Genomic DNA, 24,243 nt, shown 5'->3' with positions numbered 1-24,243 from the left:
GTGTAATCTAAAATTTTAATATTGTCTTTTACAATCACCGCGCATCCTGGTAAATTAGAGAACCGACAATAATGGTCGTCAGCTGTTCTTGATTATTCTGTTCCAATTTAGCTAAATTTATTGTATATTTCTACTGTAGTAACGTTATGTTCCGCAATTTCGACTTTAGGTCAAGGGTCATAGAAGAAAATTGAGTAATAACACTACTCAATTAATAATGGTCAGTTAACCACACGCTATTCGTAGTTACTGTTAGTTTCTATTTTGCGGACAATGGAGAATGTACATCTTTGCCAACTATGTCAAGCGCTAACTAAGTACGTTCGAAATAAATTTATAAGCCTTATGATTCTATGAGCAATATTACTATAATTCTTAGAAATAATAAAGAATGTTTTTTATTAAACAATTTTAGAGGTAAAGCTGTATCTTGCTGTTAACGCGTTGTAATTATCTTTAGGTTTTAACAACTTTTGCTATATTGGTTAGTGTAGAACCATAATAATTTAAAACCTACTCGATGAGGATTAAAACATCGAATACATAACTTTTTCCAGAGTTCCTGTAAGGGACACGTGTGAGCTTCGTGTGGTTTTTCCCAGACATCCAGTAACGAATATTTTATTATGTATAATGGTTTTATTCTTAAACAAGTTGTTTTACTATTTTTGTATGTAGAATAGAGAGAGAGAGAGAGAGAGAGAGAGAGAGAGGATTTGGCACGAAGTCTCGGTATAACCAGGCAAAATCTAAGCGTAGAGGGTTGATATTGTTACGACAGACAATGCCAAGATAAAACATAGGTACAGGTAGGATTGCAAAATGAGAGAGAAAGAACAATGTACTATTTATTATATACAGGGTGCGTTTAATTCGCGTCAGACTGACAACTCTGGTTAGAGGATGGGATTTAAAAGAGAAAAGCCCTTTGCTATTTTAAAGCTTAAACCTTGCTTAAGAAATACTTGGGGATTACAACATCTTTAATTCAAAGTACCCTATAGGTCAGCTATATCGGTAAACCAATCGAAAGGGTTTTAACCGAGCCTTGCCAATAAATGGTTCAGAAGATTCTTTCAAGGATTTTCAATATAAGCCGCACCATGTATGTATACTGCACCTTATAATAGTATCATGTTTCTAAACAAATGCACAGAGTTTGTGATTTTGACAATAAAACGCAGATACATAAACATATCTCACAGATATGTATATATGTACATGTATCTATTTCAACGTCGCGTTCTGTCAAATCGTACAGAGTTGTGCTGCGTGTAAATCGAACTGGGAGCAATCGCGGCTCCAAGCGAGATCCGTAAAAGCGTAATTGGAGGGTCTGCATAGGGGTTACTCTGCAAATTCTCGTTTCAGCTTTCTTCCTGCAGCAGCAGCCCGGTATTTGCCACGACGCGATGGCGCGGTACACGGTACACGTAGGTGCACGTAGCTATACACCTACGTGCCTCAAGTCCGCAGACAACTTTTTCATCGCGTTTTTCATGGTCGTCTCGTTATACGTTCTGGCTTAGCAACCGCTATAATAGACCTTCGGTAACTTCTGCTTTTACACGCTTTACCAACTTTCTTCCCAGCTTTTCAATCTGCTTCTTCATTTCTTCAAATTATTTATTGAGATGTCAATTGGTAGCTTTTACCGAGTTCACTTGCTAATGCTTTTCTGATTTAGCTTGTGCTTTCAGCATTGGTATACAAAAAATTTAGTGGAAAATTCCTTAATAATTCATCGTTACTTGCGTCTTTTGATTCTCTTTCTATATAACACAATGGAAGTTGAACGTTTGGAAAAGGAACTTTTGCGTTTCGTTGGCGTCCAAAGTTGTCCGTTCCTGTCTGCATTGCGACAAATTATAAAATTTTGAAATTTGTGTACAGCTTTAGTTTTCTTCCAGGTAAATAAGAAATTGGTAAAAAAGCCACTTTCGATTTTGAATGGAGTTTAAACTTGGTTTTTCTTTGTTGCAAAACTCTCGGTAAACTATTTGTACCTACGGTATTCCAGAGAGTTTCATTTAGCTTTCACTATGCGGCTTGAAATTCGGTTTACTGCGGCCCTGCAAAAGGCAGGCTATGCTTTTTCGTCGCAGCTTACGTGTCCTTTTTGCTCTCTCCGTAGTCGAATACCAAGGAAAACTGGACTACCGGCAAGACCCGGAAGCGTAGTACGGAAACGGGCCTGATATTACCAACCAAAACATTCCCGGCTACGTGACTGGAGAAATTACCTCGAGCGTGCGATGCAGCGCGTGCTAATACCTTGTAGAGCATGCACGCATACATACGTAAAAGTCTGTGTGTTCACGTTTCACTGCATCGCAGTGCTGGAACTGTATATCCAGCTATGTACTATAGAACTGTATCAGTTTGTGTCTGACTTGTATCTCTCTGTAAATCCTTTCAAATTAATCCATCCGATGAATCAGCTATTTTCAAAGCTTCTTTAATAATCCATTGGTCATCAGATTTTTCTTCAATTTTATTCGCTATACAATTCAATTCTCAGTTTCTCTCCGGTCGATTTTATTGTAATTCAATGATTTATTCAACTGCGTCAGTCGATTTACTGGATTAATTTTATTTTGCTTACAAGTAGGTATGATTAATCGAGAATAACAAAGTGTCGCTTAATTTCGGTCATATTTTCGCATTAATCAGGAATGTGTTTGCTTGTATAATGACAAATAATGGTGTTTGAAATTTTTAGTCAATACGAATGTATTGATCGAGAGATAAATCTTAAGCTCTTTCCGGTCTCGAACACACTAGGCCACAGATTTATTAGCATTGAATAATGTATTAATATTCTCTGACGGAAAGGTCATCTTGATTCTCGAAATTCGTAATACTTTACTGAAAGTTAAATTAAATAGATTACATGTACTTTTAGAACGTTTAGTACAGTTTTATATGTATGTCTAAACCCTACACGGTACAAAAATATAATATAAAATTTTAACAATGGACTTTTTTGGTTTTATCTGAATTTATACTGTGATAAACGGAGATATTGTTTGAATTATATTTTACGCGATATACGACTGGATTTTTATTTCATGTAGACTACAGATAAATATTAAATTCGAGTTATTACTATGCACACAGTTTACATGAAAAACAGGCATTGAAATAATCTTTAATATCTGTTGCAATATTAATAAAATATCTTTGCACACTTTGAAATCTGATTTACGAATAATAAAAACCACTTTGAAACGGCTGATTTCAGAGTGCGCGTAATATTAAAATATTCTTACCGGTTTAGTTAAAAATTGTAGAGAAAACACGCGAGTTGTGAGTGATATACATGACTAGAAAATTCCATCAGTACGCGTATTATATTTTCATAAACTCATTTGCTTGGATGTTGAAAAGTTAAGTATTACTAGGGGAACAAAATGGTAGGGTCCGAATGAGGGAGTGATGAGAATTGGTGGAGTTGGAGGGGATGATATAAAGTGAAGGTTGGGTATAACCCTTGGAGGGTAGTTTCGGTGGGGGTGTAAACAGAAATTTTTGAAATTTTTCTGTTCGATCCCTTCGCCTGCGCCGCACCTATGCAAACGACACCCTCGTTAATTAGTGACCCATGTTGTCGGAAAGCCAGTCTACACTCACAAGCATGCGATACCCTGTATACCTACAGGAGTGTACCTAAAATGTGATGGAAAACCAATGATTTGTGCAGGTGCGAGAGGTAGGTAGATCTGCCACTCCCGTATTTACTCTGCAAACTCGAACAACTCGCATAAATTTCTCTGATCAGTTTTTGGATTGCTGAAGTAAGGCTTCTGATTGGCTGGTGGCTCGTCCATCGATAGATACTACAATTTCCCATCGAGAGAACTACACACACAAATGCTTTGCTGCTTCGTGCACACCGCACCAGATCCTCACCGAAATATTCCTAGCTTATTTTTATTTTATGGAATCGCCAGCCGAGACGTTCAGCTTCTCTGTACCATCATGTTTATGAATGCAATGCCAATGGGAATTCGAAAGCAATATTAAGTATAAATTTCAAAGCATCGATTCTCTACGGTATTTCAGGCTTCTCTTCATAATCGCGAAAGCTCAGAAGCCAAGCCCTCACCGATGTTAATTGATAATCTTTGAAGAGGGCTGGTAATGAATACATTTGCATATTTCAATCTGGCGTATTGGTCGAAAGTTTTCATTGAGCAGGGAATTGAGCTTGGCACTCTTGGCACGTACGTTTGGACCTAGTGGTGATTGGTAAGTCTAACGGGTATGGGCACTCGTTTGCCAGATACTTGAAGGTATTACAGCCTCCAGTACGATATCGTAACTCTGCTCTCTATGGCTAGGTGAACCTAATGCACGCCTTGTTTCGACTAGCTCCGCCAGTTCTTTTCAAACTTTTTTCACACTTTTGTGCATCGGATATAACACAGGCTACATCTTCAAGATGATCACATTATTATTTATCACTATTCTTGGTAATCCCTGTAATAAACGGGGAAAATATTAAAGTAAATTTTACTGTTTACCATCAGTTGTATACTGTCATATCTTTTCATTCCCTGCATAGGAAATATGATTGAATTTTTAGAATTAAAATTGCTGTGTAACTATTAAAATGCATCTGAAAAAATAAATTATTTTTCGTAGGAATGAGAATGTATGACAACGGTACAACTGAGGGCATACAGTAAAATTTATTTTAATGTTTATTCCCTGTATTAATCACCTCGCACAGTTCTTTTTCATTTCTTTATCTATCGAGCAATACTGCCCTACTAATAAAATAATATTAAAACGCATTAAAAATTAAAGTCTATTTAGTACTTTATGCACTTACTGAAAACCGTTGCAATACATACTCTTCCTTTCATCAATAGCAAAGCTGTAATTACCGACCGAATTTCGCTAAAAGACAACTATGAACTTTACCAAGTGACATAAAACTTCCGTATTGCTTTTTTTTATATATTCCAAATCGGATTGCATAGCCTGGAGTTGTATTACGCACAGATATTTATATTTTAGACATCCCGGAGATAGAAAAAATAAGCGTGAGATAGTATGGTGGAGCCAGTTAAAAATTTTATTTTTTTATCCGTTGTATGATTTAAAACTGTAGTGTTATGGCCAACTCAGGGTAGAAGTGATTCCTCGTGTGACACAGAATACCCATAGTAACTTCGCGTTAGACTTTCCGGAGATAGAAAAAATACGACGAACCACTTCTATACAACTGAGTTGGTCATGGTGCTGCCCTTTTAACACACACCGAATAAAAAAAAAAAAAAAGAAAAACAATTTCTACTAACTTTACTCTGGAATGTCACACCTATTTTTTTTATCTCCGGAAGGTCTAACGGGAGGTAACAGTGGACATTCTATACTACACACGCAAAAATGGTAAAACATTTGTCTTGTTTTATTTGTGCTAATTCGACTGACCCCGTCGAACAATTATTATTTTAAGCTAGAGGTAACTTGAATTTTTGCAGAAAAAACATTGATCTACAGAAATTGATATAAATCAATATAAATATATAAGTTATTTTAGGAAAGCTAGCATGGTTTTCCAGGGGGTAGAAACACTTATGCAATTTTGTAGTTATTTAATATTTTATTGTAACTGGTGTAAAGACGGCAGTTTTTATTGTGACATGCGCGTTATATATGCATATGTATTATACTATTTCGATGAATTTCTCTTTACAATTCCGAACACGTGCGATGGAATGTTGGACATTTTTCACCATTTCCACTTCCGATTGCAATTCTCCCTTTTCGCTTCCTATATGAGAAAGAAAAACCAAAATCGCCTTGCTCATTCTATTAAACTTCCAATATAACCTTAAACAAAATAGCCATTGTCTATTTTTTTAAAAATTAAATAACATTTTTCTTTTTACATTTCATCTTTAAAAGCTACATTGAAACTGTTTCTCACATATTCAAATTGTATTTCACAACAAATGATAAGGTAACTCGTGGACTTGAAAAGTCGATAACGTGACAAGAAAATAGGTCAGTGAACTTGGAGTAAACAAAGTGTGAGGAATTTTTAAAGAGCTGTTTTTATCGTCGTTACCACAGTCGTGCAATTATAATTACCGTTCGATGAGCAGCGGTATAAGATGTGCACGCGCATAAGCAAGTACGTATGTATACGTTCGTGGCATTGCAACAATGCGAGAATGTACGGAATATGGGAATGAGGATGTTAGTTTCGTACTGCTCCCTTTTCTAATGATATCATAACTCGATAAGAGACCGGTAGGACGTCGCAGATGGCCTGGCTTGGCATCGACCTTGCATCCGAGAAGAGGAACACCTGTAATGTCTGTAATGCTGTGGCTGCTCCAGGTACTTGTACCGAGAAATGAGCTAAATAAGCACCATGAAACTTTGCTTATTCATTATATTTTACCTTGTAAGCCAGGATTCATGCATCTCTTTTTTGTCGTAGCATATACTCGATAAACTTTCCTACTGCACAGAAAATTACCATCACCTAAGTAAACCATGAAACAGCTAAAACACATTATAAACCGTAATAACATTTGCAATGTGCCTAATACTTCATGGCATTTCATTCGCATTCGTCGATGCTTCTTACACGTTCTTCAAAACGATAACGATCGTCCAAAATGAAATCTTCGCGTCATCAAGATTTTTCTTTGTAGGATGCAGAATGTTAACTTATTGGTTCATAATTTTATATTACAGTACCTATTTTCGTGCAATGTAATAAAGTACTACATTTAAATTACGCAATTAAGTGGAAATTCGTATATAACAATGCGTCATTAATGATAACTGTGATTAAAATTGATTACGGAAAAGCTGTAATGGCAAATTTAGTAAATATTTTCCCTATTGTCTGGAGCAGAACAATTACTCTGATTAAAATAGTAATTGGATCCTTTAAAGGTATAGGTACTTTTAAATTTTGAGTGTGTTTGGCTGAATAAAAATGTAGTGACTTGGTTTACTTTTGAATAATTAGGTTTATCACAATAAACCTGCTTCTACATGGAATTGTCTATTGATTGGGAAAGTAATCGATTCTAACGAGTCGAGGAGCGCGTAATTAAATACTGAAATTGAATATTCACGGTGCGATAACCGAATGCTTATTATCCAGCACCTAATGGCAGAGGTTTATTTTCTCGTGTCATTTTCCAATAAACGCACACCGTTCGTTGCAACGCGTTTGCACGCGCATATTAAAACAACCTCCTGCGACCTATTAAATGCTTCCTTTGTAGTATAATAATTCATAATACACATAGGATGAGCAAAATGTATACCGTATACCCTAGAAATAACTAAAGAATGAAGTATTTTGGAAACAAATGTGTGTTTCACATACAAAAGTTATAGGGTTTAAATTGTATAACCTATCTACTAGTGAGTACTATTGCAAGAGAATAGGAATTAGGATCCCTCATTTCCTATGGTGGTAAGTACTTGCAATCATAGAGTCAAAGTAGAGGTTCCGAATTCCTTGTGTTTATTTACTTGCAACACGTACTGGTACGGTCTCAAAAATTAAACTTTCTTTGTATTAATGGAGGATATGCCAAGGTAACCTTATGAGTTTTTTTAAATGAAATGGTATATTTTTTATTTAGATATTGTCTAGTTATTTCGATTTGAACATTGAATTAATGTGTGTAGAACCGCTTCGCATATACAAGCATAAGTAGCTCACCTATTTATAATTTCAAATGAAAATATCAAGTGAATGTTTGGTTGAAATGATAAATTCATGTAGTGTTTTATAAAGCCCTTGATCCAAGCTTTACGAATACGTAATATTTCAAAATATTTTGGAGATCCTGGACTTTTTGAACACATTGTATACTAGAAAATATATACAATGTAAACAGAATGATTCACAAAAGCGTCCGCTTCATATCTACAAAAAGCTTTTTGTAGCAAATTCCAAGATTCATTGTTTTCAAGCACCTAACCATACTTTAACATTCTAGTAAAAGAATTTTATTGAACTATAACCTAAATTATACATTACAATTGCTGGGTAAGGAATATGCAGATTAAAAATATCGAATTTATATGTACATATAAAATTATTTATTATTAGCAAATGAAGGAGCTGCATATATAGTTGAGTATATATAATCAGCAGAGCATTAATCAACAAGTATTATGCTACACGCAAAACACATATGTAAATATAGATAGACAAACTCAAAGAGCATGCTTGGCTGAGTATATTTTATTACAAAGATTGACAATAATGTTCAAACTATATATAAAGAAATAAAATCAACTTTTATCCTAAGTAAATGAAGCAAACACACAGGAATATTTTATAAATTGATTAGGATTAGCTGCTAACTATATTATACCTTAATTAATTAAGAAACAAGATATAGACACAATAATTCATAAAATGAAGAACAGTCTACTGATTTTAGTATATAGACACAAAGAACGCGCAGATCAGCTATTTACTACCACTAAATTTTTCTAACTGTCACGTGGGGGCTCTTTTCATATGCTGCCACAAACGCATACTCTTGCAAAAGGTTTGTTTGCATGCAAGAATTGGGTATAGGATGTTTCCACCAATTCCATGGAGAACAGCCGAAATGCCGCAAAACCACATCTATATTACCTTGCGGTCTCGATATAGTAGAGAGCATAGCTTGTTTATACATACCCCTGCCTATGCATGTGTCTGTGCGTGTTTTATTCTATGTAGTCTCTTATCCATGCTGAACTATGTTCGGTCGTGGATAAAATAAACAAGGTTAAAATGCAAGCTTAATATTATTGTTGTCACATTGTTATATATGCAACACTGTAATTTTTCATAGAAAAATGACATATAGGTATATTTAGGACAATGAAAGGTAGGCATATGAAGGCGCACAATAGATTAGTGTGAAAGGGGTCGACGGCTGAACGAATATGGTGTATACGATTCGGATAAAGAAACGTCGAGTGAGAAGTGTAGGTGCGAGGTTGGAAAAAAGTTTAGTGAAAAAATTCATGTAAATGAGGGACGCGGGGAGAAACGAAGGGAGGAAATGAGAGTAAGCTCGGCCAACGTCCAGTAAACCACTCGTAGAATGTATTATTCGTTTGGTGGTGCGACGAAGATGAGGGGATTTGTGTACAGGGGGTAGAAAGCAGGGTTGGTTTGCCAAAGGGGCGGTCGCACATTTGTATACACGAGCCGCTCGTAAATTTAACCAATAGAAATGAACGCGCCAAGAGTCGCGTTGCCCGTCTTGCTTTCCAAAGCCACCTCCTTCCCATTGCTATCCTTTCCTTTTTTCCTCTTTCCGCTTTTTCTTTTATTACTTTTTTCTCTTTAAACCTTCCCACGTCGCTATGCGAAACGCATTTCATGCTTGAAATAGGCATGCCAATGAAAAAAACATCTAGCATATACCTTCTTTCCGCTGCTTCTTCAAATATTTCGTACTATATTAAACTCAATGTTTCTCAGGGTTTATTAAACTTTTCTTAAATTCAGAAAATCATGAACTAGACATGGATACGTTCAAGCTCTAACGAAACGATTAATACTGTTTTTTCGCATTAAATGTGGTTACATTGAAAGATCTGTAATTATAGAAGAGTGATTTGTTAATTAATTTAAGTATTTTTTTCACAATTATTGTATATTAAAGGAAGGGAATTTAAAATTAACAGATAATAATAGAAGGTTGATTATAAACACGAGGGTCAGAAATTAATGCCATTGTGGCTGCATCATTGTTGAGATATATGTTTAAACTGTGCGAGCAACTCGTATAGTGTTAGCTTCATTGCTTGTATGTCGTTCATGTCGCTACAGTTAATCGATGAGAGGTAATCCCTTAAAGGGTTCAGTGTTGCGAGATAATTGTACACACGGGTCTTTAACCTTCTGTGTGAACAGCGAAAAGGATCTTGCTACGGAGGATGTTGGCACAACGGAATAGAGTGAATAGACAAAGCTTCTCCCCCTGCTTCTGCTTCTTGCCATCTCAAGTAAATTAGTTAAAAGGTATTACGTTGTGTAAAAATTCACCTATAACAAAAAAATTTTTTTTTTTTTTGCTAAGATAATATACGATGTATGACATTTTGTAATTCGTTAGCTATAGTAGCACTTGTTATCTCGATATGTAAGTAATAAGCGTGTGCTTCATACTTATATACATAACAAAACTACAAGTTTTTTTTTTAATTTTCTGTGCACACAAAGGTGTTTGTATTGTATAATTAAATTGATAAAAACAACTTTCTGCATTTAAATTAATTGAATATAATTATGATTTTATTGATAAGTCGAGTTAATAAATTTGTGTTATAATTTTGACAAGCATTCTAATAATTTAATCCCATACGATTGATGTATCATACGCTCAAAGTACTGTGTTCAGGGCGAAAATATGTCGTTTTTATGTCAAAAAAGGGGATAATGAAAAGGGTAATAAAAGCTGGCTAGTACGTTTTATGATGAAGCGACGATTTAGATTATCGTGTTAGGGGCATTGTGGCGTGGTGTGCGAATGGTACGGCGACCACATCGCAAGCATCGCCGTGAGTGCCAGCCAGTGGTTAATCCGTCGATGAGCGGACAAGCGTGACAAGCCGGCATTGGCCGCGACAAGCCCGACGGACTAACCGTGCCATCGCGGCAAAGAGCAAAATATTTGTAAACAAAACATAGGAAATAACGTACGCTCCAATAGACATTCTCAACAAAAATATCCAAAATCATGCCTTTCGAGCTCTACTGCTCTACCTGCAAATATAATGTACCTACCGGATAGACGATTGAGTATATTACCAGTGAGAAAACTCTTTAAATATTGATTCCAAAGCTGAACATTCTCTTTCAGTTTCAATCCTCAGCTACGTTACTGCACTCCATTTCCAATTTTATTGCATAGTATGTCATAGCCTAAACTGAGAGTTAAATCTAGCCACTGATTAAATATTTTCCTATTGTTCAGTCGGTCTAAGAAGAGGTTTACCCTTTAAATAGATCCTGTCAATGTGAATTTAGAATCTGATGAATAAATTAAGATGATTAGATTGATGAAGATGTAGCAATATTTATTTTTTGATCAATTAGCATCTTTTTGTCTTTTTATATAATTTATGTACGTTTGCTTAGGCGAATTGTGAGACCAATACGATGCACAGTATTTCGTCTGGCATATGTTTCAGCTGCTGTTAAGTTATCGAAACACGTACTTCTTAAATTCGATTACTTTGGATTATCGCTGCTGACCTGTTTACAGTTTACTTTAGAAGAATACCGTGACCTCAGGGAATAAGCTGGGATTTGACGCCAGTCAGGTAACTCGCATATATTAAATTTGCATCTCTGAGCTGATGCAAATGAAAATGCTTTTCGGCTGACTACTGTAAAATTAACGTTAAAAGCATTATATGAACTTTGACATTTGTATTTTAATCTTCTTTTCAGCGCTGTCTTTTGATTAATCGTGATGACAAATTGCAACTTCGATAGAAGCATTGTAGTTAATATCAACTGCAGATCTGCATTGTTTCATACTGACTGCTATGTTTCTGGATGGATAAACATTCCCTGAAGTCTATAAATTTCCGATTTAGTACAGAGCTTCAAAACATACTATGCATACTTCCACTTTGCAGTATAAATTCATACATATTTGGTGAATAAGCTGGAAAGGCTGTGTTCAAATGAGATCTAAACGATGAACATATTTTTGTTCAAACGCTTAGTCATAAGATAGATTGATATTGACAACAGTTAATTTGAAGATGTATAGAATAGGAAATTATTCGATATAAAAATTGATTAATTCCATGTTTTACTCGGCAGAAGTTTATTCTCGTAAAGCAATGAAACAAAGCATTCAATTATTAATATATATATATATATATATATATATATATATATATATTTGTTTTATAAATACTATACCCAATGATATCCATTTTCCAGTATAACTTAGTTTTAGCACAAGCTTAATGCTTAGTTATTATTCAATTTTGGGAGAATATGTTCCCCGTTTTAAAAATGCTGTTGGTTGATAAACTGTTGAAAAGCTTTTACCTACTCAACGAAAAGTTTCGTCAGGACTTTCCAACTGCGTGCTGCAGAGTTGGGTGGGCGAAGGGAGAGGTACAGCTAGTATAGGGAGGGAAGGAAGAGGGATGAAGTATACAAAAAACCACGAGAACGAATAAATCTTTACGAGAAGGGGAACCATAACGTGTCGCCTGTTATAAATTCTTGCGTTTCCGCCTAGAGTAGAAAAGAACCGAAAATAAAGAAAAGAACTGACATCCTTCTCTTTTTCCATCTATAATATCTCTCCTTTCTTGCCTCCCCCCCCCTCCCCCCTCCGTCTCTCCATAAGAAGCTATATATGACTGTAGAGAATCAGTGGATGTTAGAGCTCCTACCCTTTTGTGACGAAAAAAGTGGCCGCTCGTAGTTGCAAAGCGTACGTTTTTTAGAGTAAAATTTCATCGACGCGTGCTTTATTTCAACCGTATAAAATGACTCGAACCATCTCCTCTACGAAATTTGTGTAAAAATGCCTGTGTCATAAATAACTCCAATTACAAAAGTAAAATTGCAAGTAGGTGGATAAATAATTTATAGTACAGAGATTCATGCATTGTTAACGTTAATTCTTCCGATAAGTAAAAGTTTTATTTAAAACAGTGAAAGAATTTTCATTAAACTCGTACTACTTTTATCCAATGATCACAAATGACACGAGCAAATACACTAATGAGTCTATTTACATGCATGCAGTACTTGTTCCGCATGTAGAGGCTTATGTACATGGGGGTATAGAGAACGTGTAAAGCTAATTGGATAAAAAGTTGTTAAATATTTTTCGAATAGGTTAGCCCCCATTAGATGTGTGTGTGTCAATAGCATATATATAAATATTTCACGAATTTTGTCCCATCGATATTGAAAATGGTATTCCCTGTACGTCGTAGGTAATAAATGGGTAAACAAAGCAAAGGTCTAGGTTGACCTCGAGGGTTGCTAGGTACGTGTTTCGCAACCACTTCACACTTGTTTGCTGTTTGAGCCCTTCATCTGGAGTACGCACTTTCTGGTGGTTTGCTTTAAAACAAAAGTGTAACCCCACAGCTTAATTAGGCAATTTGGAGAGTTTAACAGGTAATTACCACTGAAACAGGTACGTATTTTTATTCAGGAAATATTTCGTTCAAACGCATTGTATAATAAATCCCCCACTCCCTCTCCCTATATATTTACTTCTTCATTTAATGAAGCTTGGGACATAATAAAAAGTAATATTTGAAAAAGCTTTTGTTAAAGTATTTCAATGTAAATTTATCAGCATGAACCGAATATTCAATTTCAATAGACCCCTCATTACAGTATAATCATAATAAAGAATCATTGCATTCCTAAAAATAATACAAATCAACTTACTTCACCATGTTTATAGAGGCTTGCGTAATAGCAATTTTTCTAATTATAAAATAATAATAAATTAATTTAAGCTGATTTTTCGTTACATTTTACATATTTCTCTTTAATGCACATCTCATCGAAATTACATCAGAAATACACTTTTTTCTTTTAATTTTGATTCTATTTCACATTTAGCGTGAATAAATACGATTGTGTGTGTGCCATGATTTGGGGCTACTGATATATTGAGTTAGGATCGAATACTATTTGGAAAGATAAAAACGTATAGATAAAGGGATGACGGTCCGTTAAATATGGGATGCTGGAGCCGGACTGCGTCGTGAAAACAGTGTGTGAGGAGGTTTGATATAGCATAGTGGCATTACCGATAAATCGCGCAAGGTCTAGGGGTGGCGCATTCGTCTTCGGAGGGATGTCCGTTATCTTGACGTTGCCGCCAGTGACGATGACGCAGTAACTCTATGAGTTGTAATTCTAGGCGCAGACAGATCTCGCTGCTACACGAATTACTAATTAGCTTCCTCTAATCTCCACACGACGATCTCTCCTCTCAAGTTATTCACCACTATGTTCTCTCACGCAGAGGAAAGCCATTCCTTCATCCACAGAGTCCCGAAAATATTTACCACTTTAATCAGATATGTTATAATTATCACACAGTATCACTGTCTAATAATATAACTGTATCTCAACACCAACTGTATATATATATATAAGAACATAGACAACGAATCGATAAAATCCACATTTGTCGAGGCTTCTCTCCGTATCGAGATTTCGTTACTCCTTTAAAGATCCGAGGCGATATATTTAAAGCGAAAGAAGCGGTAGACTGGTGTGTGCGATACGGTGAAATGGTGACTCGGAGTATGGGATCGTAGAGAGAAACGTTGTGCGGAAAACGAGATGGTGGTGATATATTTCTGTTTGGGTAGAGTGATCTTTGCTCGACACTAGGCGCTGACATTGATAAGGCGTGGGGTTTGTTGAATGGCTTTAGCTGGGCGCATCCCTATTGCCTTCGCCTAATCTCACTAATCCGCTCCATGCCGACTCGGCTTAACGTAACTTGCCCTTTATCTATATACGCCCCTCCAGTAAGTTATGCGCTCTGCTGCTAACCAGCCCCTGGGGGACCGATTGCCACCCCGAGTCACCATAATTGTGGCGGGCTACCGTGACGAAGCGATGCTCACTCTGATTGGCCCGATTTCTCCAACATCCTACAGTATCGTGTGGCGTTACATACATACTCAAGTATCTATACTGCCCCCACGTGACTTTGTGCTAAAAGTGCTTCAAGAAATCTTGGTGGAATTTTCTTTCCACATACTATCCCTTTGGCTTTGATCGTTTTATTAATAATGAATTTTCATTTTACTCATAAATTCTACGCATTTTTAGAATATCTATCCAAGCTTTACTACATTATTCGTCGCAACCGAGGATTAATCTTGTCTGTCATAGGTAAGGTATACGAGAACCAGGATTATATATATACACGTAACAATTTACTAATTCAGAATGCATATTGCTCTCTATGTGAGTAGCTTACTCCGGCTGGATCAAGAAATTACAGTTGATATTGATTTCGCAAAAATGTTGCCTCTATGGTGGAAAGCACGTTAATAACATATAAGCAAGGATTCTGATAAAATACGATGTTAATATTATTGCTCTTTTGCTCTGCTTGACCAAATGGACAAAAGTATGTCAGCTGTTCTCCTAACTGTTACGAGATAAATATAAAGGTATTTCAATGTTATACTTAAACCGAATATTCATTCGCTTATTACCTTTTTCATATACAAATTCCATTATCTACCTAAATCGTAAAACAAGAATCTATATTTTTTTTCAAGCTAGATTACAAAATAGGAAAATTAAATTACATTTCACGCGTTCGGACAGTGTTGAATGATACATGGAATATTTGAGGAAAGTTTCTGAAAAATGACAAGTGTATATAATGACCCGAATCTAAATAGTGAATGAAAACCTTCATGTGGTATATACTATCATTATAATATTTAATGGATGCAGTTAACACAGAATTTGTGTAAATATAATGTAGCCGAAACAAATATTAATTCAGGAAAGTTGGGATAAATAAAGGGGGAACATATATGAAATGTATTCGCGGGAATAGGAAGCAAAAGTTTTCCAGCTTGATTTCAACCAACTGGTACAAGTTCTCGCGGTCGATTGTTCTTTTTCACAACTTGGGCTCGCGTAGGAAAACAAAAGTTATATCCGCAAAAGTTGGCATGTCTCGGTTTCCCAGGATTATCAGAATAATACTGCAAACTAGTGACGTTACGTTTTCGTAAGGCGAACGGTGCGAGTTTTTCGGTCTTTTTTTGTTTCTTCACCTTCCCAGTGAAAACCTTGCACGAATTCGAATGGGAGTATTACGAGCTCTGAAAGCAAGCTGGCATTAATGCGGTAATGAAACCATTGCAAGTGCGAAACGAGCTTTGCACAAATCTTACGAGTACAATAGCTTCGCGGAAATGACGAAATAAACCATACCCTAGTTCTTATCTGGGATCGAAAACGTTAAACCACAGCTTTCTCCTTCCTAATTGTAATTTGCAGTAATTTATGTTTCAAGATGATTGATTAATTTTGTACCACTTATTACTTAACTTTTCCACGAATACTGACAGTATAACTTGCCAATTATACAAAAATGGAAAAATTCAGTTACATAATGGTTAAATAGTATTACTAAATAGGATGCCGCATTAAATGGAATCTTCAATAAAATTATGCATCAGTAAATTACTTCATAATTGCAGTTTCCTAATGGTATACTCCAAACTGAATAATGATATTGTTATATCGCAATAAATATTACAGGAAATCTAAATGGTCATAGATAATCACGTCGGATGCATAATTAACGTTATACCACACCACTGCAGTACTAATAAAATCTACGCTTTATTAAAAAATAAATAAACTTGCCTGAGTGATGCATTTATATACAGTTTATGTCTCCTATACAAGCTAGATGTACCTGATAGAATCTTATGCTTTATCGTCTGTGTAAAAGCATATATTACTCTGTAATTGTATAATTCAATTGTTATAAAAGTATTCGAGTGTCCCATATTGTGACAAGTCTGCGTACATTACAGTTAGTTAATTTCTTTGAATAATTTTGATGTCTTATATTACAGGTAGCTACTTTCCGAAATATACGCTAATAAGAAGAAACAGAGAGGTAGAAAGGTACAAAATGAATAGTGATGAGAATAATATGCAAAATATGGAGCGACTTTGCGTAAGAAACGAGGAGTTTTTAGGGGGTGTCTATCAGATTAGCAAGGAAAGTTTGATAATTAAGTGGTAAAGGGTGCGGAGGAGCAAGCTCTCTGGCTTCCGAATGCTGTTGGTAAGGGATAAGGAATCGAAAAGAAGATAGAAGGTAAAAAAAGAGGAGAGGGAGAGAAAAGATAATTAAGCCAGTTAACGCGAATCGCTGCCTCTGGAATCTCGTTGCATTGGACGTCGTACGCCACGGGATAGTCACGATACAGCAGGAATAAGAAACGAAGTCGCAGTGGTGACCCGAAGCCTGTGGTCGACATAACTCGCAAAGAATGCAGATGTTACCTCATCTCCACCCCTTCCACCTTTAACCTAATTTTCAAAGAAATTACTAATGAACGATAAGGAAACTGACGAAAGAACGCTTCTTCCAATTAAACTTCAGCATAGCTCGCGCTAGTATTCTGCCCCGTTATCTCTAGCAAGTGTTTTTCAAAAGTTTCACCCTGGGAAACCTCTCGATTCGTACACTTTTGGAATTCTCATGGAAAATTCTTATCTCGGAAAAAAGATAACGAAACGTGGAGAATTTTTAAACATTATTAGAATTTACGTTTTATAGCGATCTGGAAATGTTTCGCTTTCGTGTTACACGCGTTACGCACCATTACGAAAGCTGCTGGTAGTGGTAAAAGCCATTAAGTAGAGCTTGAGGCGAAAATTGGATTGCGTCATTGCCATTGACGTGTCTAGAACAGGAGACGTAAGATTTCCGGTGGTCGACAATAAGTTTCGACTAAATTAAACTGACAAAATAGGAGACTTAAATATATGTATATATGTATAGATATTGTAGATATATTTTTAAACATTTTTAGACAGTTTTATAGAAATATATTTTTCAATTGTCTCGCTGCTACAATATTTCACTTTGCAACTTACGAGGGATTGAGATATAGCTATACTGCAGTTATATTTCTTTTTGTTGGTTTACTGGTAAATTTAATTGGATATTTTTCTTATTGGGTTATAACAGTAAAAATCTAAGGTGTTATTTCTTGGATATTCGATATAGTTCTTTTTTCTTTTAAGGAAGGTGTTCCATAAAGTGGTATAAGGCAGTAGGTGGCAATATCGAGGCGTTTCGAAGTCGTAAAATGTGTGGTAAAAATTGCGCCTACAGTTGGGAAAAGCACATTACGTACGTACCTTTGTGAAGGTAAGAGTGGCTATTGGCGGCAGACGAGGTAGATTCGGATAATAGAAGCTTCCCGCGGGATGGGCCGGATAGCGAGATGTGATCCTGTAGGCGATTCCTTGGGGCTGCGTCGGCCAGTTGGCAGCCGTGAATGTGAATCCGTTATCCGTGCCACCGTCCAACGGATCGAGCTAAAAGAAAACAAAAAAAAAAAAATTCGCTCTCCTTGAGAAAAATTCTGCTTGCCAGTATTCATGAAAAAACTGACACTAAATCCCCTAATTGTATGCTAAACTCGTCAAAATTATTTTAACTTCATGCTAATCTTACAAATTAGATCAGCAACATGATACCGTAAAAATGGATCGGAGAGGTCAATTGAATTATGAAAGGAAATCAAATTATTTCTTACCATCTCAACCAGAATCAACACAATTAGATAGGAAAAGTTTAAAGTACCTACAACTAGTGAAAATTTAATCAATCTGGAATGGCAGGAATTAGAATACTTCTTAAGTATGAATTTAAAAAAAAAGAGCAACTATATCGACAAAAAATGAGAGAAAAATTGATATCTATTAGGAAAAGGAAATTCAATAAAATGTCGTTAGTCAGGTCGCGTGACAGAAAGTTAAGGGAGGAGGAGGAGGAGGAGGAGGAGGAGAGAAAACGTTTCCAGTATAGAAGTGAAATAATAGCGTAACATTTAATTACCTCAACTGTGACAGTGTCGACCCAGTTACCCTCGACACAAAGTTGGAAGGAGTCTACTCCCACAAACCAATCTGGACTGGGGTTAATTCTCGCCATGATGCTTATCAGAGTGTGATTACCATCAAGGAAGGCTCTAGCAATACTGGTACCCTCTCCTTGGGGAACAAGAGGTCCCGTGAAGGAGTGGAGCGTGTTTGGCGAATCTCCGCCAGTATCCAAACCATCGGCTCTTCCAGTCTCCACGTAAAGTCTTGCACCCGTCGATAATCTCTCGCCCAATCGATACAAGCTGTACGCCGAGTCGTGCGTTCGGCCTGGAAATTAAAAAATTAAATCCATGAAACTTGCAACATCCGCATAAATCTTCAATTGGATCGGTATTCGCACAAACGATACCTATATATGTATATCAACGTTATTCATGGCCTCGTTCGAAAATATTCAAAGCAAGATATCCATTGTAATGGAACATGGTATAGCAAAGATAAATGGTAGTGAGCATTTGTGATAGGCAGACATTGTCTGGCGTGCAGAAACATTATCCCCTGGAACACAAACGCTCTCAAATCACTCTTACGCGGCGAAAATTGAACATAAGCCGGCTTATGGGTTACGGCAAATGTATAATGCCGTGTAATTACCATTCGGCGAATAAGCGTGCTGGTCTTGGTAATCCCAGCACGTTTATCAGTAAATTAGCATTCTTGAGCGAGGCACGTCTGTGGACTCCCATTTTCCGGAACTTTTGGCGGATCGGTATATGCACCAGGGTTTTGCGGCAAGATAACTGGATAGCGTGGGGAGGGTGATACGATGGAGAGGGGGTGGGAGGGGGGAGGGGGTAAACCGTTCAAGGGATCGTTAGTACCGCCACAGCCCTTCGTGTCTACTGGCGTCGGAAGCTGCTCGAGATAGTTGAATTAATGGGGAAACCAAATTTATAGTCAATTAATGCACCCGTCCACTCCCTGTTCGAATAAACGCACAATTTCCGTCCCAATGTCTATAAAAGTATTGCCGGCATCCACAACTTATTTTAACTTTCAAATGCCTTATGAACAAACAATTACCGGTTTCAGCTGTTCTATGTAGTGGCTGTATTGCAAAGTATGGCAGAACGTGGTGGTAGCAGGAGTCGCTTTGAACATCGTTTTATAGGAATTTCTCGAATAACGTTGTCAAAATATTGCTAAAGTTTTTATTTAAAAGATGTGCCCTTGCAATATTTATATCGGGTCGAATGGACTGCGGAAGCAGGTCGGGGTAGTCGAATTAATGCGAGGACGGAATTTATAGTCAATTAATGCACCGGTCGGGTCGTGCTACTCCGGAAATAATGCACAGTTCGCGATGGCGTCGTTGAAAAATGTCTCTGGAGCCCTTTTTGACATAGCCCATCCCGGCCAGGCTTGCATTCATCGTCACGCGCGATTTAACGATCCCCATCTGAAAAATTGGCATTACTTTCACTGGTCCGAGGAAAGTGGAAGAAGTAAAGAAATGTCACATATTATATATATTAATATGATATAACGATATACCGTCGCACGTTCAAACTTACTCTCTTTCTATTCAAATATATTCTATCTCAAACTGCGTAAGAATATTTGAAATAATTTCTTACTAATTTTCCTCCTTTGAATTAAACGCGTCTATATAGATTTATGTATATATTTATTTCCTAAATTTGCAATTATAGCTTTGATTGACTTCAATCAGATTTGCCTGTCTTTGCAGATGACAGCTTTTTTAAATATTCATCGTTTGCAGCAAAGTATCGTAACAGCGGAGGACAATTTAATTCTTTCAATAGAGCGTTGAAAAGTTTCTGTGAATCGTTACGTTCAGTATCGCAGTTTAACAAATGTCTCGAGAAAGCTGGAGGAAATAGAGTGTAGAAAGAAATCATTTGTCTTGAAACTCACAGTGGATCTTTACCTGTTTATGCGACAATCTAGTGATGGATTGCCTTAGGGAAGGTTGCGCTGTGTGAAATTTCTGTCCTTACACTTAATTCAAGAGCGTTACGTAAGACTATTTATTATGTCTTACAGCACGACAATGCTGAATTATAAAAAAAAGAACTCTTAAGAAAAATTAATTCTTTTCTTTTATTAAAAATTACCGTACATCGTTGTTCAACTATCGCTTTACCAAGTCCTTATAGACTTTAATAATTGAAGCGACTTACATAATTTTCAGAATATTTAGATATAGAATCTATGTGAGCCTATATCTAACGTTTCCGAAGCTTTCAATCTATATAGAGCTGCACAGCAAAAGAATAAAGTCTTCTAGATTCTAATTTTACTTTTAGCGAGCATCGAAATTACAAGGTAGCAAATCTTCAGTTGCGTGGAAGGAAGTTTCGCGTGTACGCCTGTCGAAACTTCACGCGAGTTTTCATTTTGTAGTCAGGGCTTTGCTCGAAACTCACTCTGTGGTCTCTGTGTCTCCTCCCCCCTAGAATCCTGGAATTTGGTTTCCAGAGGGTCGAGCACTGTGTCTCCTTCTCCTTCTCCTCTTTCTCTCCTTCCCATTACTGGTTTCTCTCCCTTTCCTCGCCCCTTGTGTCACATGCGACCCGCAATCCCATCGGGCTCCAAAGGACTTAATTAGTTGCAAAATTAGCGAAAACCGCAAAGGGAATGACCCGTGATATTGGACTTTGACAGATAAAGAACCGCTCGGCCAGGCCTATTGCATCTCTTCGATTCTTTAATTATCCCGACCTAACTTTAACCCCCTCTGTCGATCTTTAATTGAAATTTTTTTAGCTCATCTCAAACTCACGGATTTCATCTCTGTTTCATTGCACGGTCTAGGACTAAACCAAAAAATTCTACTGAAATTATTCGTAATTAGGATATTTGAACGAGAAGAGAAATATCTGTAAGAGTGGATATTTTCAAGTTATAAATCATGATTATAAGAGAAGCCACATATAATACTATAGACATATATATATATATATATATATCGTTAGAAAATAAGAGTGAGTTGATCATGAGAAATTAAAAAAATCGCGAGATGGTTTTATCCAAGATGCTTCTTGAAGAAACCATTAAGTTTGTCAGTGGCTTAAATTAGTCTGGCTAATTAGATTAATTGATATCAACCCTCTTCATTGCAGGCTTGACAGCGATGTCGGATCCATCACATCTCTTCCCTTCTCCTTAGTTTACTTCGCCAAATTTTCGCTCGATCGAATTTATGAATGCAAATTACCCGCCCTTTCGAAACTTTATCCGTCTTATCGGATGTATTTTAATTGAGATTTAAACAGACGCTAATCTTGTTCACAAGTGTCTTTCAGAAAACGCAAATGGTCCTCCTCTCAACACTGCTATTATCTAATTCTTCCTTCATCCTATTACAATTCTACTCTTTATAACAGGATATAATTCGCTAGCTTTTTTATTACCTATGCGAAAGTGAAAGAAAATCGCCTCGACTCACTTATCTTCTTTCTGATTCCGGTATCTTCTCCTTCATTTTTCAGTTTAAGTGGCAAATAATTAGTCTCGCACAGATCGAGAGTAAATATTTATACTAGTTTCAAAGAGAGAAAAGTGAAACAAGGAGAGAACACACGGTTGGTCTTTATTTATCATTTCATTTGTATTGAAATAAGATTATTACTCATGTAATTATACTCGTCGGTCTATGACTCTTGAAAGTAACATAATTAATTGTATAGCCGTAGTCTGTATAGGGGTTGGACAAAGACAGGGGCTGGTTGAGTTCGGGAAAATTACAATTCACAATCTGTTTGAAATACAATATTACAAGAGAGTCAGACGTCTCTCTCAACTTTCGTCTTTCCACTCTCCTGCCACGCTACGGTTTCAGATTTTATCAATCTATCCTACCTCACTATTGACTCGATTCATCAAGCCGTAAAAGCCACCCCGCCAATCACCATCCAAGAAACGATCAAGTTTCCAAAGGCCGATTTGTCAAGGCGGACTTGTTTGTTCTTGGCCCACACTGCTTCGAAACTTTATGGAAAGGAAAAGTTCTCCAAGACTACTCTCGTTACTTGTGCTAATTAAGGGCCTGCCATTGTCATTTCTTAATTCCAGCCTGCACTTAAAGGCAAACTTTGCAATGATTCAGTGCGAGCCCGACCATACCATAACGATTCTTCAGTTGATATATATATATATATAGGAACTTGAAATAATGATAATTAATGTTAACTTTGCTTGAATTTTGACTGTTGAGTTGAAAACGATGGTTTACGATGCGAGGGGAAAATGTGAATTATTGTGTAGCAACGGAATCAGTCTCGCTAACGGTTTCGTAATGGAAATGTTATAAAATAAGTGAGGAACAAATTGTGAATGAAGGTAAGTTGATGAGAGCCCAGTTAGTTCGCAGGTATAGGATTATCTTTGGAGTAAATTTTGAGGAAGATGATACTCGAACTGGTGTCCGCCACTTATCCGTTATTTCCTACTCTCCCTTCCACCCCCAGCCATTCAAATCCTCTTCATCTTCGTAAAACCTGGTGCCTGGAACAACTTTTCAGCTTCCCCAATCCTTCTTACGTGGAAAGCTAAGGAGGTCGCAAGAAGTATCTTTTCATGAAAGGGCACTACCTAGACTTTAGACTAAAATCTATACTTTTCGACGCTTCTTAACATTCAATACAAGTTTTCTCAAAGCAATCCCTATCGATACACTAAAGAATCTCAAATTACCTGTATATTTTACCAGAAATCGATACTTGGAAGAAACTTGAAAAACTATCCCTGCCTGCCATTTCTCTCATCCGCAGCGTTCAATTTCACCCACGTAATTATTGTACAGCATTTTATCGGATCGTTAAACTTTTATAATGTTCTAAAACGGGAAATGCCTTGAAGTCATAAAACTTTTTCACTTGGATTTCTTTCGTATTTAAATAGATAATGGAATATGTCAGGGAGCGAGGAATATTGAAATAGGTTTTTCGACGGTGTGCGGTGAAGTGGGGCAAGGAGGGGGTGCACGAGAAAGGGGTGCGCTGCGTTGCTGGTAGGGAAGCAGGGGAATGGAAAAAGATCGGGTAAGCGATTCGATATTTTGCAGAAGAGAAACTTGGTAAGACCACGTTGTAATCGATTTTGAGTCGGTCGCTGGCTTATTTCAGATCATGCGGGGAAAGTGGATTTTCCGGTGCGCGCATCAAAGACATATCCAGCAGACACTTTCGAAGAAGTTGAAACTTGAAGTTAGCTGGAAGATATCTCGTATGCGCATCAGGAGGCGGATGCCGAAAAGGCATGCATATATATGGCTGGGTCCGAGCGAGGTCCTTTGAGTAACTCAACATCAAGGGCCAAGATGCAGCAATGATATGTCTCATTGTCATGCGTTTCGACCGAAGTTACAAGTTTAACCCGAGCTACAACCGTTGTCCACGGAGGACCGATTAATGCAACAGAGAAAATATGCAGATATTATATAACCCTTCTCACTTTTGGAGTCGAGGAAATAATTAACATACAGGGGTTTTTACGAAACCGAACGTGTAATTAGAAATCCGGAGGAATATCGTCCTGTGTATAGTATAATTAGAATCGCGCGACAGTCTCGTGTTTCGTGTGTACACACGCTGCACGCG

General features: G+C 36.9%; 1 protein-coding gene across 3 annotated transcripts in view; it reads right to left on the bottom strand.

Annotated features, from left to right (window-relative positions):
• mspo (M-spondin) overlaps window positions 1-24,243 on the bottom strand; it is a 163,098-nt gene that overhangs the window by 15,491 nt on the left and 123,364 nt on the right. For all 3 annotated transcript variants that reach the window (XM_066742657.1, XM_066742658.1, XM_066742655.1), the window contains exons 3-4: window positions 18,633-18,946; window positions 17,930-18,109 (exon numbers count right to left, since the gene is read on the bottom strand). In XM_066742657.1, the coding sequence (XP_066598754.1) occupies window positions 17,930-18,109; window positions 18,633-18,946 (494 nt within the window). The remainder of the gene's footprint in view (window positions 1-17,929; window positions 18,110-18,632; window positions 18,947-24,243) is intronic.

This window comes from Prorops nasuta, unplaced genomic scaffold (assembly GCF_024137725.1).
Source record: "Prorops nasuta isolate Cenicafe-Biocafe unplaced genomic scaffold, Cenicafe_Pnas_1.2 PNAS00030, whole genome shotgun sequence".
Taxonomy (NCBI): Eukaryota; Metazoa; Arthropoda; class Insecta; order Hymenoptera; family Bethylidae; genus Prorops; species Prorops nasuta.
This window is presented reverse-complemented; position numbering and strand designations above follow the sequence as displayed.